General features: G+C 43.3%; 1 protein-coding gene across 4 annotated transcripts in view; it reads right to left on the bottom strand.

Moving 5' to 3' along the window:
* Positions 1 to 2,459: 2,459 nt before the first annotated feature.
* LOC136853211 (zinc finger protein OZF-like) overlaps positions 2,460 to 17,844 on the bottom strand; it is a 270,715-nt gene continuing 255,330 nt past the window's right edge. For 3 of the 4 annotated variants that reach the window (XM_067128587.1, XM_067128585.1, XM_067128588.1), the window contains one exon: positions 2,460 to 5,280. In XM_067128587.1, the coding sequence (XP_066984688.1) occupies positions 2,999 to 4,105 (1,107 nt within the window). In that variant the 5' untranslated portion in view covers positions 4,106 to 5,280 and the 3' untranslated portion in view covers positions 2,460 to 2,998. Of the gene's footprint in view, positions 5,281 to 11,261; positions 11,423 to 17,844 lie in introns of all 4 variants that reach the window. The other variant, XM_067128586.1, reaches the window with a different exon arrangement.

Raw genomic sequence — 17,844 nt, 5'->3', positions numbered from 1 at the left:
ACTTAACTTCACCACACAAATCCTAACTGCACTGAAAAATTGGGCTTACAACATGGTATATAGAAAAGCCATTCTAGAGCCTATTGTATTTAAGGATGAAACACATTATACCATTTTATATGGCAAGGCACTTTTAGAATCTAAATAAATGACTGCAGTTGGACAACAGTTGTTAATTCTACAGTGGCAATGGATGTGTTCAGTAAACTGGCTAGGTATAGGCTGTTTTGAATACAACTGCACATCCAACTCCATTTATTAATTTAAAGCCATCACTTGAAATTTTCTTGACCGATCTGTGTATTGTGATAATGTTCTAGAAATTTTGTTCTTATTCACTATTTGGACACCTTTTCCTCATAATAGTTTTACAGCAGCAAGAAGCTTTTGAAAAAAACAAGGGGAAACAGTGGGGTTTTCCACTTCACAGATTTTCCAACCGTGGATATTATTATCCTCATATCTTGTCTTTAGAGGTTTCAGGATCTTGTACCAAACCCATCAAAGTTGCATTCTAAAAGACACTTGAAAGCTTACTCTCACAAATGCTTGAGTGAGGTAGTGTACCTATATCAAATGCAGTGGACAACATCTAACCCTGTCAGTTTGGACTTACAAGCTCATGAGTGTAGCTGGTTGTCATAGCCCAGTCTGGACTTCCATGACAATTACAGTATTACCACTGTAATGTGTTACATAGCCAAACATGATACCAAGGCAAAACACACCATTCATGAGCATGCGGGTGCATAAGTGCACATACATTCACTCTTGAATGGATACTCCTTACAATACTGAATACTGATGCTAAACTACAAATAAAATTCTCAGTAATTGTTGTTATATATTCTTACGATGAGAACATAAAAAGCTTGAAAAAACTAATTTGCAGTATTTGTTCTAACCACTATAGAGAAACAGTCCTGGTCATTTCGGCCGTAAGTCACTTAGGCCGTAACATCCAAAACAATGTAAGACGTTATGTTTATGGTATTTACCATTATGTTTATGGTATTTACCATTATTATTTCATGTTTTATGTACATCCCCAAGGGGCTGGTACTAAACACGGCGCCCATTTTGCACGTAAACATGCTTACGGCCGAAATGACCCGAATGCTAGAGAAACATCTATGAAACATGAGTCTGTATATACAATATATGGCACTGAAATATTCAGCTGATCCTTGGGTTGGTTGATTTTATGAGATTTAGGCTGTCAAGCCAAGCAGTGGAGCACTTCCAGCCATTCAGTGCTTGAGATGCTGAAAAGAGGGCGTTAAGAGTGGCTGGACAGCAAGATAGATAATTTAAAATATAAGAAATGAAGTACAAGCCTTTAAAGGTGGAACTGGGAGAAAACCCTACACTTGCACTAAGAAGTAATAGTTAGAGAGGTTGGGCAGCATAACTGAAGGGTGGGATTGGGAATGGACGTGAAGTAAAAGGCTAAGAAGTGGGAGTAGCCAAGGACCAAAAATGCTGCAAACACCGTTTAGTAATGCCCACAGTGCATCATCTGAGGTGCACTAGCAGCACTAACCTCCCCTACAGGGAACTACGTAATCCTTGGGAGCAACTTATTGTCTCTTTTTCAGATCACAAAAGGAAGACCTTCATTAACACAGCATTAAATGGTTTTAAGTGATAATCACGAACAAACCTTTAGATTGACTGATTATGAAATTTAGGTCTTGAAGACCAAGCGCCGGAACCCATCACGATTATTCAGCGCCATAATGAAGGTGAAATAGTATGCAAATGCGAGCGCCCCTTCCGATTGGGCCCTTATTGTATTGGTAGTGAACTCTGGTACTGTTGTTTCCCTGGCTTGCTCATATTTGCGATGTACATGATCTCTGTAATGGTGGTTCTTGTGAATTTTGATTGACGTTATTGGTGCTCCCTGTGAGGTGAGAGCAAACTGCTACACTGTAGAGTACCAATATTAATAAGGTGGACTGCATTATAGAATCCTTATTAGAGGCATACTCTCTATACAGTGTAATCTTACACATTGAGGCTAACTGAAACAGAGGACTGATTATTTACCTCATTAACAATTCCCTTATTTTTATCTAAAACAGAACTAACATACTTTGTGAAGAACCCAGTATCAAGACTTTTCTATCATTCAAGCCAACTTCACACAGGACCCTTTCCCACAACTACTAGCAGGACTTTACCCAGTGGAATGTGCAAAGTGGTCTCCCACGTTACATAATTTTCTGAGATCATGAAAGGGCAAACCTCTCAAAACTGCTGGATTGCATTAAACACCAAACTAAAATGTAATTTCTAGCTTACAAATTAAATGCTGCTTTCAGATGAAAAAGAGCAGCTGTGTATGCAACAGTTTTTTTGCGTGTCACATTTCTCTCTATGCACGTGACTGTTATGATCAACATAGCAGCGTGATTGTTTGTCATAATTTAATTGGAGATTAATAAAACACTGAAGATTGTCTAGGACTATAATTCAAAATTACAAGATGAAAAATTTATAACTCATATTTTCATATGATTCCAAAAGATGGGAGCTCCATTGGAACTTGTTTGAACTTGTGGGTTGGCATTTGCCAGCAGGCTTCAAAGCCAAAGTCAACCAATTTTGACACCATAGAATCTGCCATGATGCTACAATGTTGGCTTTCTTATAAAAAAGAAGTTTGTGTGATATTCCCTTTGACTTTAACAAATATTCACACCTATGGTTAATATTCTACAGTTATCTTTCAATAAAAGTGAATGAGCAGCTTTAAGGACAACCAATTTATTCAACTGATTTAAACTTATTTAATAAAAAAATTTAATTTCACCTTTAATTTACAAATCATTCAATTTATTAGACCTAACAAATAGGAATAAAATATCTAAGTTAACAAAATTTGTCAAAATTACCTGGATTCTCGAAAATTATTGACTTCACCTATACAAATCCAATCAAGCAGAAGGTTGACCAAGCTCTGAATTTCCATTATGCACAACACTTTCACTGTTCAGTTGACAGGTTCCTCCTTTATAACACTACTATCACCCTTCACTGTCCAATTGAAAGGTTCCTCCTTAATACAGATGCTAGTGTCTTTCACTGTCCAGTTCAAAGGTTCTTCCTTAACATAAACGGTTTCCTCCTTAATATACACAGTTTCAAGTTTTTCAATAGGATATATCTCCTCTCCATCTTTCATCCCCAAAGACACATTAACTGTACTCTCTGAACTCTTTTCACTCTTAGTCTCGAAGTCTGAAGGACTTTCTTCTCTGTTCACTAACTCGGAAGACCGCATGTCTAATGTCACCGGAGGATCAGTTTGCATTAACAACCTCTTCCTTTCATGTGTTTTCAGATGTCTTGCGAAGTATTTTTTCAAAATAAATTCCTTTCCACATTCTTCACAAGTGAAGGGTTTCTCATTATTGTGAATTTTCATGTGATCATCTAAGTTCCACTTATCAGTAAATCCCTTCCCACACACTTGACAAAAATACGGCAGTTCTCCCGTGTGAATTTTCATGTGTATGCCAAGATGACCTTTCTGACCAAAGCCTTTACCACACTCCTGACAAACAAATGGCTTTTCTCCTGTATGCGATCTTATGTGTGTGTTGAGCTCAGCTTTCTGGCAGAATCTTTTCCCGCATTCAGGGCACTCAAACGGCTTTTCCCCCGTATGGGTTCTCATATGCACAGTAAGGTGGACTTTTTGGCCGAACCTTCTCCCACATATCTGACAAAAGAACCTCCTCTCCTTCGTATGAATTTTTAAATGCTTCGTAACGTGCTCTTTCCGGCTAAAGCACTTTCCACACACCTGGCACATGAAGGGCTTTTCTTCTGTGTGTGTTCGTATATGAATGGTGAGGTGTTCTTTACGGCGAAAACTTTTCCCACATTCCTGACACAAGAAAGGCTTTTCTCCCGTGTGTGTCCTCATGTGTCTCGTTAGCTTACTCTTTTGTAAAAACCCTTTGCCACATATTTGACAGACAGACGAGATTTCTTTAGTGCCAGGTGAGGTAACCTCACTTTCCACGCATGTATGGGTAGTAAGTTCACTTTCTTCACAAAAACTGGTCCCACACTTCATGCAAATAAAAGCCATTATTCATGCAGAGATCACCTTCACCAGACAGACAAACTTGAACCAGTATGGGTAAAGATCTAAGGGCGAACCAATTCTTCACATGCACACCACAAACTCCTTACAAATTGTTGAAATATTTAAAGATATTTCTTCAAAACTAATGTAAGTTCCCTTGCAATACGTGTATGACCACATGATGCTTGTTATAACAAAACCTAATACAGATTTCTATCAGTATTTCACCCTTTTAAAGTTTACCACATACTGTACTTTGTAACTGTAAGGCTTCCTCTATTTCCACACATATATAGTATTTACTTCAAATAATTTCTTCTTTTCCTCCCTCAAAGTACATGTATTTTAATAATTTCATATCTAAACATGGCAACAAATCATTACCAAAGAAAAACCATACACAAATCACAATGTCACCAATTATATATAAAATCCACTTTCTAAATGGAATTTCTATGAATTTCTTTTTCATTCACTTCTATCACATGGCAAACTCTAACATTCAAACAACTCACACTAACGGCGGACAAGAAAGTGAAAATATTTTGCTAAAATTCAACTGATGATATAAATTGAGGATAAGTGACATGACACTGTGCGTGAGAGATCAAAATAGAATTCACCAGAGCAGATTTTCATAAATGTTCTACTTTTCCCTTTTTTTTCACTGGGTCTACTTTCTGTTTCACTTGAGAGACAATACTGAAACAACTCAAACATTTCACATTATTTCATCAACTTCATAAATTCCTATCAACTTGGTCTTGGTAAAATTATTCACATGTTTATTTCCATTGTATCATAATAAAATTACTCCATTTCCAACACTTGCATATACATAACATGACAACAATAAAAGATATTCCTGAGCTACATTCCAATTATTATCTAAACTCAGAGAACTTTCCCATGATCTACTTCAAATACAATTACTGATATACATTTTACCTTAAGTATTGTAAAATGCCATTCCAGAGCAATTCGGAGGTCAACGTTTCATGAGGACATAAATTCTTCTCTTCTTTACCAAGGCCATCTAATCCTATACCGCACAATATTCATGCTGCATATTTTAGACCACTCATGATTTTTGTTGTATTCATTGATGTCTTCTGGACATGTCTTTGTGTGTCCCTTTCAAAACTAAAGCTATACGAACTCCTTGTCCTTGGTTGCATCTGAAAAGATATACATTAAAAAAGTATATTTCATAAAACAGACATGTGTTATAGAATTTATGGACCCCATGTTACAAGCAAGCACATTTTTAAAATCATAAAATCCACCTCATAACTTGTAACATACGAATCTTTGGTATAAAAAACCAGAGCCTTTTATACAACAATATCCTTCAGCACAAGCTGGAGCAGTCATTGAACTAGGTAACAAGGATGTTACGTGCTGGGGAGATGGGGTGAGTGGGGCAATATCCCTCACTACCCTTACATCACCATTCACTTTTCCTTTAGCTACAGGGACAAAGTGGGGTGGCTGAGGTGGATTCAAATTGTAAGAGGCTCTGGTCTATATACCTAGGAAAAATACAAATTACTTTTAAAATATGTTATCTGTCCCTACAGAAATACAAATCATTGTCTTTTATACATGAAGCCTACTCCTTTGGTGGGAGGCCATCTCTGCAACTGGCTGGAGTTGAATTCCACCCACAAATACCATGCTCTCAATTGCATATACTACAAGCCAGGGATGTTGTGATTCCTGTAACCTACCATCAGTCTGGTGGAACAGTTGACCAGAGCAGTAAGGGCCCTAGGCCAAAGTATGCTGCATTATAACAAAATACTCAAGGAAAAATTTCCTTGTAAGGATCTCATGTCGGAAGGCCACTTAATTCTGGCTATTACCAAGTAATAGATTCTGAATAAGCTCTATCATGTCCCCACTGTCCCCCAGTTGTTAAAAGAGGGAGGATAGAGGGTGACACATTGTAGTAAATATGACTAAAATTGGATGCTTGATTTGTTGTTCTTACCTGTATCTTATCTGATTCCAGCAGGTACTTCAGGCTAAACACAACTCTTGAAAGAGGAAGTCACTCAACATTGCATCTCCAGACTTACACAAGGCTTTTGGTACTTGGGTGAGATACTTCTCTGTCTGACAGAAGCTTGGGTGCTTACACAACTTACAGACCAGCCACCACAGGCCCCAGGAAGAAGGTATCCAAATACTTATGGGCAGCGTTCCTCTGGTGGAATGCAGTAAAGGTAGTCTGTTTGTGCCAGACACCAGCCCTCATTACCTGAAATACCAAAAGTTCTTCCAAAAAGTGAGGGACAGTCCCACACCCCTGATTTCATGTGTCCTCAAACAAGAAGGGAGGGCAACCTCCTCACAGAGGAGTTATAAGCCCACTTGATCACTACACAAAGACAGAAAGAATGGGTGTTCCTTGACAACTTCCTGCACTTGGGTGATTTGATGAAAAGTCTTCTGTACTCCAGCTTTTGGGAGAGGGTCCTTTTCAAATACTACCTAACACCATGAACTAAGCAAAGAAGCATCTCATCCAGGTTACCACCAATGAGGTCTTGGGGTAGAGGGGATCTAAAAACTCTTGAATCTCCCATCCGGGGCAGACAGATTCTGTGTTTTCACCACGAACTCAGGAACGAAAAAAGAACATGAGGGATACCCATCCTTCCAAGTGCCAAATGAAATGGAAAAGCCCATTAATTCTCCAACCATTTTTATTGAGGCAAAGCTAAGAGAAAAACAGTCTTGAGGGTGAGGTCTCTGTCCAAAACACGTTACAGGCACAAAGAGTGCCATGATAGGCTTTGTAGCAGAAGAGAGACTCCCGACTTGCGAAGTAATTTCTGAGGAAGGCAAGACTGGTCAAAACTTTTCTTTAGTATGGACAACTCCACCAAAGTGGAGAGATCCAGCCCATTCAGTTTGAAGACCTGCAACAAGGATGAGTGGGATTTTTTTTACACAGAAAAGGAGAGTAGCTTGTCTTGGCAAAGGAAGATGAGAAAGGCTATGATCCACTGAACAGACACTTTGATTGGAGACACCCCTTCTATGACTTCAATTACAGATGGCCCACGTTCCTTGGTACACCTTCATGATGAAACAACACAGGTACCAAGACATTTCCCTTGCAGCCCTAAGAAAAAAGTCTCTCTCTCTCACAAGATATGCTGGATAACCTCCAAGCATGCAGGTGCAGGGAGTAAACTGTCAAGTGGTAGCTCTAGCAGTGCCCTGACCAGGCCAGTCAGCAGGTCAGAGTACCGATGATGAGCCATCAGCGTTGTCCTGAAACAAAGGGTGATGAACATTGCTACTCACCCCGGAAGAGGCTGAATGGCCAGAACACACACATCCAGGTTGTCCCAAGAGCAAACAACTTGATGGCTTGACAAACCACCTCTCAACTGGACCCAAGCTGACAACCAGGGTGAACACCTAGATTAACATCTGAGAGGTCATCCATCGCCAGTCCAAAGCACAGCACCTTGAACTGAAGTATGATCCCGCTGCAGACAAATCAGGGGTACTTCCAAGAATCCCAATGAATGGGTACTTGGCACTAAGTATTCTTTGGGCCTATTGAAAGAGTGGATGGATTCTAACAATGAACATGCTGTTTCCATTTTGAGGTGAGTAACACACTCCTTCATCAGAAAAATGAAGTTTTCATAATAAAACTAATATTGTAATACTTACCTGAACACCTGAATTAGCCCTGATCACCTACCAGCCCGAACTACATCCCCATAGCTTTTGCCCACTAAGTGGGTAATTAACTGTCAGCGTTACCAACGCTTACAGGAAAATCTTGTCAAATGAGCTACCTGAAGTACCGTTGGCAACACTGTTGCAAGTCCCGGCCGAGTGAGGCTGAGATCCCCAATTGCGTTATCCACTATTCAAATTGAAGTGGGGAGCAAGGTGGGAATCATTCAGGTGTTCAGGTAAGTATTACAATTTTAGTTTTATTATGAAAACTTCATATTGCAATACACTTCCTGAGCACCTGAATTAGAACCGATTAACAAAATTTTAAGGAGGTGGGATCAATCTAATTCAGCCCGACCTGCCAACAGGGAAAGCAGGTAACTCATTATTTGCCTACTCTGTATAAATGAATGTATCCTCGCCTGGTTATCTCACTCGGCAGGTAAGAATGGCTGTAGAAAGAATACCCCCAACGTCAGTCTCATGTCTAGGTACTGTCTGAGTCGAGCTACCTCTCGTGGTATTCAAACCTCCTCATGGATAGAGAGTAGCAAAATAAAAAACCAACCTACCATGTGGCTAATCACAGCCTCCCATGAGTAGTGGAGAACGACCAACCTGCCATGTGGCTAATCAAAGCACTCTCATGTATGGAGGGGTACAATAAACCTCCCATGTGGGTAATCAAAGCACTCTCATGTATGGAGGGGTACAATGAACCTCCCACGTGGCTAATCAAAGCACTCTCATGTATGGAGGGGTACGAAGAACCTCCCATGTGGCTATTGTAGCTTCTCGTGTATGGAGGAGAAGTTGAGTGTGCAGGATCTTCGAGTTCTTTGCCGCCCGTTGCCACCGATGTCTGTGCAGAAGAGGTTGAAGAAACTAAACCTGTCCACTTGATCTACCTAACTTCACAGTACTAACGTCAAACTTAATACTCTCACTATGAACCCCTACCAACAGAGAATACACTATGAACCCCTAACAACAGAGAATACAAAGTTCCTCAGACTACATTCATTACCTGGAGTTCCTCCCACCCTTGACATTACTACATAATTATAAGATCTAATTGGTCGTTACAAAGAGACCAAGCGAGTAACTCTTCTTCGAAGAAAACAATGTCTCTGAGGTAGAAAGTCGTGAAAACCGACACCAACTTCCAAGTGGCCGCCTCTAACAACCTCCACGCTAAGAGAGTACCCCCTTAGCTAAATGAATGCACCCACGATAATAGGGTTAGCCGCTACACACAGACTAAGAGAATAACTCTCATGTAAGGAGGAGAACGATGAATCTCCCCAAGTGGCTATTCAGAGCCTACCCAGTATGGAGGGAATGAGGTAGTGTGCTGAGCCGTTGACCCCCCGCCCTGCAGGTTGCGGCAAAAGCCGACGGCCAACAAGTGAAGAAGTATCCCAGCGCCAACGAAACAGCCTAGGCTAGCCTACGAGAGCACTTTGGACTCTCGTAGGGAAACTATCAAAGACTAGGATACTTAAAACGTACTAAACTTAAGTTCATGTGATTATACTATCACTGTTGCTCAAGATTCTAAAGCCTAAAAGTAATTCCTCTATCTGGTTAACCTAATAACCACCGCACTACGTGAATACCATCTTAGCTAAATGAGCACACCCTAGATAATAAACTTCACTGTTAAACGTTGACTAAGAGAATAACCTTCCGAGTCTTCGCACTAAGAGGATACCACCTCAGCTAATTGAACACACCCTAGATAGGAGAATTCGCTGCTATATGCGCTGCAGCGAATTGAACGTCTCTTAAGTAAAGGAAGAAAACACAGGCGGACTTGCAAGTAAACTACCCCCAGAATAAAAGACACTGAACCATTCCTTAGAAAGGAAGATGAAGTGGACATACTCCGAATACTGTGCGGTAATGCAAAAACTGTTATATGCTAAATATAATGTAAAGTCAAATTAAATTGTGTTCAAGGGCATAAAGCTCGCACCACACAAGAATCGTGAAGTGTGCCCGCAACTGTGTTTGTGGAATGAACGCTCATGAACCAGGAACCACGAACCCTCTCTCCGAAAGTAACTAATCGCATCCTTGACAGCGGACGGGAAGGACTCCATGGTGGGACAAGAAGTGTACGCAGAAGCCGACGGAGTTCCTCGACCTTTGATAAATAGACTTTAATATTCGCATCGGACATAAAGACATCCCCCCTTGATACCGGAACCGAACACTTGCAGATAAAGAACCTTAAACGAACGAGGCAGAGTTTTAGCCTCCGACTCTGTCTTCGCCACGAATTCCGGAAGAAGAGAAATACTTATCATTTCCCGCCTAGGAAACCAGTTTAGAAAACTTCCCGAAGCTCGCCCACCTTTTATCTGTAGCTAAAGCTGAAAGAAAGAAAACACCTAATCAGTTATCTTAACACTAGAACTTCCGACAAATCTCACGAAGGAGCCCAAGTCGGCAAGACCGGACATTAAACTTAAAGGAACATAATAAATCAAAGATGATCTTACAAAGAAATTTTTGGGAAGATGGAAAAATGTACTGCTAATTGTTGAGCTGTAGCCAGCAATAGCCGAAAATGGAAGAATCTTGACTTTCCAAAGGAATAAGAGAAAACCAGCTATTTTGGTTATGGCAGGCCTAAAGATGGAATGACCTTCCTTACAATACAGACTTCCCCATGTCAAGCTGACCTGGTAAAGCTTACGGGCTGACTTTCTCAAGCTGAAAGAAACACTGTCTAGACACTGTCTGGACTGTCTAGCTGTTCGCTCAGCAGTTGCCTGCAACTAGGTTCATCACGCAAGAGTTTGGATGATAATGGTGAAAGTGCGGTTGTCTAAAAGATCTTCCGCATGAGGAGGAACATCTGAACTTCCGTAAGGAGCATTAGGAATTCCGTAAACCGAGGACATTTGGGCCAGCAAGGAGCTAGACTCATAGATGTCTTGACACTCCCACAATTCCTGATTACCTGATGAATGAGACTGAATGGCGGAGAGCATACACCTCTAGGTTCTAATTACTGTATCTTGTTCCCCCGAGTTCTCAGATACGACACAGCAGTTACGATATCGCAAAGCAGACCCACTACTGTGTTGCGCACTAGGACTGAAAAACACCTGAGGCCTTTCTTTACAGCCCTGAGTTTCCAAAGGTTATGACTCCTCTCGTTCCCAATCCCTCCAGAGGCCCGAAGCCTGGGTTCCTCCAAGGTTGCTCCCCAACCTTGATATGAGGCATCTGAGTACAGATGAACGTTAGGAAGAGGAGAGACTATAGACCCTCTGGATGTCAGATGTGCTTCTTCTGACTATCACAGAAGATCTGCTCTTGGTCAAAATGAATTGCTGCCTTGAGTCAGAGCAGCATTTTTGGCATGACCACACAAAAAAAAATTCACCAAAATTTTAGAACATTTCCAAACAAAACAAAATTACATCAGGGTACTCACCAAGCACTCTCCTAATACCTTGTGGGTCCGCCTTTGCGAAGAATGACCTCCTTCAGCTGATTAGGGACCGATGAAACCCGATTTTGAATGACGTCTGGGCGGATTTCAGCCCAGGTCTTGCGCAGTTCAGCCTCCAACTTTGGAAGGGTCAAGATGTCTGTCTAAACAAAACAAAACTTCCATATTTAGTATTTGGGATATCATATGATCACTTATCCTTGGTTTGCACTAAAAAAAAAAAAAGTTGAAATCATTTTTACTATGAAAAAAAATTTTTGAAAAAATTTTATTTTTTATTTTTCACTTTTGAGTGCTATAAAATTTTTTTACCATGAAAGCAAGTTGAATGTTTTATTTTCCCATAATCTATACATGTTAAATGATAGCTGTATAAATTTTTAACAAAAAATAAGCTCCACAGATATTAAAAAAATAAGGCGCCCCAATGAACAGGACCTAAAAACGCAAAACTAGTAAAGTTACCCCTTTCAGCCCTAAAACATTTTTTTCTTCTCCCAAATATTTTTTTTTATAAACTTTAGACTCTCACTGATCATTTCTTATCAAAAACTTGAACTCGTTTTCATGTTTCATGCCCGAAAAAAGAAATTAAATATGATATTTTTATAATAAAATAAAGTTTGTTCATACTTACCTGGCAGATATATATATAGCTGTATTCTCCGAAGGTCCGACAGAATTTCAAATTTCATGGCACACGCAGTGGCCGATCAGGTGGTTAGTACACATTCCCGCGCTGGGGCGCGGGCATCAGAACCATTCCCATTTTCTATTCAGATTTTCTAACGCCACTGTCTCCTGAGGGGAGGAGGGAGGGCAATATGAATATATATATCTGCCAGGTAAGTATGAACAAACTTTATTTTATTATAAAAATATCATTTTGTTCATGAGACTTACCTGCCAGATATATATATAGCTGAATACCACCTTTGGAGGGGGGTAGAGACAGCTAAGAATAAGGGAAAACAAGTTTTAGAGGTAAAATATTTTGGTTCCTTACCTGATAGCATAGCTGACTGAGTGGTTACTGTCACCCTAGCCTGCTTCTGCTTTCCTAGAGACCCCAGCAAGGTAGTGACCTATAAAGCTGGCGACTGCTAGATGATCTGTCAACGGGGGCGTGACCACAATGTGACTAGACCATAGATCATACCACAAGGACAAACGAGTATACCAACCACCTAACCAGCACTAAGACTTTAGTCAGAAAAGATTGGGAAGACTGACTCCATCAATCGACCCAACAACCATAAAAAAACACAACAAAACACAATTAAAAACCCCTCCTAAACAGGATTAAAGGATAGGAGCAGAGCTACCCCCTGACCCCAAGGTTGTAGCAGCAGCAATGTATGGTCCCAGAGAAAAGCAATTTTCGTATGCTACCTTGACATCTCTTAAGTAGTGTGAGGCAAACACCGATTCACTTCGCCAAAAGGTGGCACTGAGAATATCACTGAGCGCCATATTTCTCTGGAACATGCATGGAGGTAGCGACTGCCCTAACCTCATGGGCGTTGACTCTCAACAACTTAAAGTTGGAGTCGTCACAACAAGAATGTGCCTCATAATGACATTCCTAATGAAGAATGCTAGCGCATTCTTCGACATGGGATTAACAGGATGTCTCACCGAACACCATAAATTGTCCGAGGGACCACGCGGGTCCTGAGCCTTCTAAGGTAATACCTTAGAGCTCTAACAGGACAAAGAACTCTCTCAGGTTCTGTCCAGCAAGGTCAGTCAAACCTTTAATTTCAAAAAGATTTAGGCCAAGGGTTAGAAGGCCTTTCATTCTTAGCCAAGAATGTAGGGGGACAACGAGCAGACAGCATTGTGTCCCTTGAAGCCCACATGACGGCTGAAAGCCTGAACTTCGCTCACTCTCTTCGCCGTCGCCAGAGCAATGAGGAAGACCGTCTTTCTAGTAACATCCCATAGAGATGCTGAATGAAGAGGCTCAAAAGGACTGGTCATTAAAAACTTGAGGACAACATCCAAATTCCAAGTAGGAGGAATAGGCCGGGAACCTTGGACGTTTTGAAAGATCTCAAGAGATCGTGAAGGTCCTTATTATTAGACAAATCAGTCCTCTGTGTCGGAAAACAGAGGAAAGCATGCTCCGATATCCTTTGATAGTTGGAACTGCCAACTTGAGCTTTTCTCTCAAAAAGAAAGGAAATCAGCTATTTGGCTCACAGAGGTCGAGGAAGAGGAAAATCCCTTCTTTCTGCACCAACCTCTGAAGGTTGCCCACTTCGCTGATACACTTTGATAGAGGAAGCTCTTCTGGCTCTAGCGATGGCCCGTGCCACTGGCCAGAAAACCCCTCGCTCTGACCAATTTCTCGATAGTCTGAATGCAGTCAGGTTCAGAGCGGGAGGTTTTGATGGTATCTCGCGAAGTGGGGTTGTCTGAGCAGATCTGCTCTCATAGGTAGTGATCTGGGAACGTCCACTAACCAGAAGAGAAACTCCGAGAACCATTGGTTCAAAGGCCAAAACGGGCGATGAGCGTCACCCTTGTTCCTTGAGAGGCCGAGAACTTGCGAAGCACTTCTCCCAGAATTTTGAACGGAGGAAAGGCATAAACGTCCAGACCCGTCCAATCCCAGAGAAGAGCATCTATCGCCACTGCGCCTGGGTCGAGAACAGGGGAGCAGTAGAGGGGAAGCCTCGCCGTTCTTGAGGTCGCGAAGAGATCCACGAAGAGGGCGACCCCAAAGATTCCAAAGGTCTCGGCAAACCTCCTGATGAAGAGTCCACTCCGTCGGTAGAAGTTGGTGGCGCCGACTGAGCAGGTCCCGCTCGAACATTCTCTACCCCTGCAACAAATCTTGTGAGGATTGAAATGTTGCGAGCTTGAGCCCAGAGGAGAATTTCTCTCGCAAGGCCGAACAGGGAACAGAGTGTGTTCCGCCCTGTTTTTTTGAGGTACGCCAATGCCGTAGTGTTGTCGGAGTTCACTTGAACAACGTGATTGGCAACTTGAGACTCGAAGAATTGGAGGGCTAGGAAGATTGCCGCCAACTCTTTGATGTTGATGTGCCAGGATACCTGTTGCCCTTTCCAGGTTCCTGACACTTCCTTTCCCCCCAGTGTTGCTCCCCAACCCGCCAATGATGCGTCGGAAAACAAAACTAGGTCGGGGCTCAGAAACTTGAGAGAGATCCCTTTTCCCAACTTCACAGGATCGAGCCACCACTTGAGGGAGTCTTTTATGGAAGGAAGGATCCTTAATTCTTCTTCCAAGTCTTCCTTGTTCTTCCAGTTCTCCAGCAGAAAGAACTGAAGAGGTCTGAGATGTAGCCTTCCTAGAGAAACAAACTTCTCCAGCGAGGAAATGGTCCCCAGCAGACTCATCCATTCCCTCACCGAGCATGTTTCCTTCTCCAAGAAGACCGCGACTTTTTCGCAACAATGAACCTGCCTTTCTAGCGACGGAGACGCTAGAAAAGCCGCTGAATTCATCTGAATCCCCAGATAAACGATGGACTGGGAGGGGATCAGTTGCGATTTTCCTACATTGATCAGAAGTCCCAGGGACTTCACGAGATCAGAGTAAAATGAAGGTCCTCCAGACACCTTTGTGCCAAGAAGAAGCACGGACCAACCAATTGTCTAGGTAGAGAGAGATCCTGACTCCGAGAGGAGAGGTGCAACCACATCGCTATATTCTTCATGAGGAAGAGTAAACACCCTCGGGGCTGTGCTGAGTCCAAAGCAGAGAGCCCTGAACTGGTAAGTCTTGCCCCCAAGACAAAGCGGAGATACTTCATCGAGCGTGGATGAATCGGGGCGTGAAGTACGCATCTTGGAGGTCTAAAGACACCATCCAATCCCCGGGATGAAGAGCTCCTAAAATTGACTGAGACGTTTCCATCTTGAACTTCTGTCCTTCTGGACAAAGTCGTTCAACCTGCTGACGTCCAAGACAGGTCTCAAACCTTCTGGATGTTTCGGTACCAGAAACAGTCTGTTGTAAAATCCCGGGATTTTGTGTCTAAGACTTGCTCCACTGCTCTCTTCTCAAGCATTTGTTCGAGAAGGTCGAACAGTATCTTCTGCTTGGCAGGATGGTACCTGGGAGATAAATCTCTGGGGGTCGAAGACAAAGGCGGAAGAGTCAGGAAAGGAATTAGGTAGCCTCTCTCTACTACTTGGAGGGACCAAGAGTCTGCCCCTCTCTCTCCAGGCTTGAGCAAATGAAGAAGCCTGGCTCCTACTGGTATCTGGAGGAGAAAAGAGTCACTTGCCCCTCTTGGGGACGACCTTGCCTCTAGGGAAACCTCTGCCTCGAGGTGCGGGTTTGGAAAAACTTCCCGTGGAAGACCCTCCACGAAAGGGCTGCTTCTTTTTAGCTTGCTGAGGCAAAGAAGAAGACGAAGAAGGCGCTGAGGGACGCTTAGAGGACCTGGAAAGGAGGTCTTGAGTGCCCTTCTCCTGAAGGCTGGAAGCGATATACCTTAACCAAGGTCTGGGGAAGAGATGGCTAGAGAAAGGCGCGAACTGAAGCTCTCCCTTCTGAGATGGAGACACAGACTTTGCCAAAAGGAGCAGAACAATGCTCTCTTCTTTAAAAGAGCTGACGAAAACTGTCAAGCCAGATCTTCAGAGCCATCTCTGACGGCCTTGTCCATGCACCGTCAGTACACTGGACAGCTCCCCAGACTAATTGAACTAGGGCTATTAGCCTTAGTGTGCAGAACTCCCAGACACCAGTCCAAAAAGTTAAAGACTTCCACCGCCTTGAAGAGTCCTTTGAGATGGTGGTCCATTTCAGTGAGAGTCCAGGAAACCTTAGAAGAGGACAAGTGAGATCTCCTAGAGGCGTCCACAAGACTAGCAAAGTCCCCTTTAGAAGTGGAGGGAACTGTCAAACCCATATCTTCACCTGTGTCGTACCAAATTCGGATTTACCAGACAAACGAGAAGGAGGCAAAGCAAAACAAGTCTTCCCTTGGTTCTTTCTAGTCGACATCCAGTCTTGAACTTTCTTAAAAGCTCTCTTGGTAGAGAAGGATTTCTTCATTTTAAGAAAACCAGGAGATTTCCTCGCCTGAGAAGAAGCCAACTGAGACGGGGGGAGAGCGAGGCTGAAGCTTGAAAGGTTTCAGGAAATAAATCCTTAAACAGACAAGTCAGAGTCTGATAATCGGAAGAAGCAGAAGGAGCGTGTTTCTCTTCGTCCGAGGGCTCTGACGGAAGGGGTTCTTCTTCCTCAGCTGGAGGGTCAGGAGAGCAAGGAGGAAGGAGACCCGATTCGCCGATACGCCAGCGGGACCTATCGTGTTTGGAAGTCGTGGCTAAATCCTGATGAGCCTGAACAGAAGAAACGGGAAGTTGATCATCAAGAAAAACTGCAGGCGTGGAAGCAACGTTCGCAGGGCGAGAAGAGAGAACGCGCGGAGGCGAGGAGCGTCCTGGCGGGAAGCGCGCGCAGCTCGTGACAGGACATGGAAGGAGCTTCACGATGAGGCGCGCGCGTCCTGGGTGGATGCGCGCCGAAGACTCAAGGCGGCGCGCGAAAAAGCGTGAGGGCGCGAAGCGCGAGATACTCGAACCTGGCGCGTATCAGGAGAGACGTCAAAATCTTCAAAGAGAGAAGAAGCTCCTTAAAGCCTTCCTTAGGTGCAAGACGAGAAGCTTCAGGAGAAGTAGCAGACGAAGACGACGAAACGGGAGGAGAGTGGGAAGGACTGACTTCTTCACAGGCAGATGCAAATCTTTTCACGAAAGGCCTTTCTACGATCCATAAGAGAATCCAGCTGCTGTTGCATGCCTAACAAAATCTGGCAAGTTGGGGACACAGCTCTCTTAGAAGACGGGCTGAATTTGCGAGAAGGAGAGCGGAGAGGAGAAGTCTTCTTCTTTCCCCAACAGGAAAAAGCGCTCCGCCTTAGCGCGAGCAGCGTCAACATCCGTAGAACGAAACTTCTTCTGTTGAGGGACTTCCTCGAAACTTTCAGGGGACGAGCGTAAAACGTCTAGAGGAAGAGGGCGTGAAGCGTCCTCTCCTCTCAGGCTTCTCTTGAGGGGTCGAGAGTCCAACCGAGCGCTCAACCCCACAAGGGGAGGACGTGTCGGAGGACGAGAAGCATTCCTTATGGATGCGTGCCTGAGCACGATCCCTGGCAGCCTGGGTGAAGTCAACAGGACCTGCCGAAGGGACGCAGATCGGAGGGGAGTCCCCGTAACCTTCATCGCGACTTTCGACATGCCCTCCCCGGGTCTTGGGAGTTCGGCAGAGGTCCAGGCCTAGAAGCATTATAGGGTCGATCAGACGCCCCCCTCCACAACACTAGGGGATTAACACACACTACACTTTGCGCTTGCAGGGCATTCACTTTATTTTCAAGAGCGCGAATAGACTCAAGAACGAGTCAGAGCATTACTTTCTGCAACAACCTCAGGGCCCGAAGGCAACACTAAAAGGGTTAGGACTACAAGCTACAGGGTTACTAACATGAGAAATCCCTGACCGACTGTCCACAGAAGCACTCCTGGAGGAAGACCTCCTCAACCTATCACGCTCCAATTTACGCATATAGGATTCGTAC

The sequence above is a fragment of the Macrobrachium rosenbergii genome, chromosome 26 (genome assembly GCF_040412425.1).
Source record: "Macrobrachium rosenbergii isolate ZJJX-2024 chromosome 26, ASM4041242v1, whole genome shotgun sequence".
NCBI classification, from domain to species: Eukaryota; Metazoa; Arthropoda; class Malacostraca; order Decapoda; family Palaemonidae; genus Macrobrachium; species Macrobrachium rosenbergii.
Note: the sequence above shows the minus strand (reverse complement) of the source record. Positions and strands in the feature narration are given on the sequence as shown.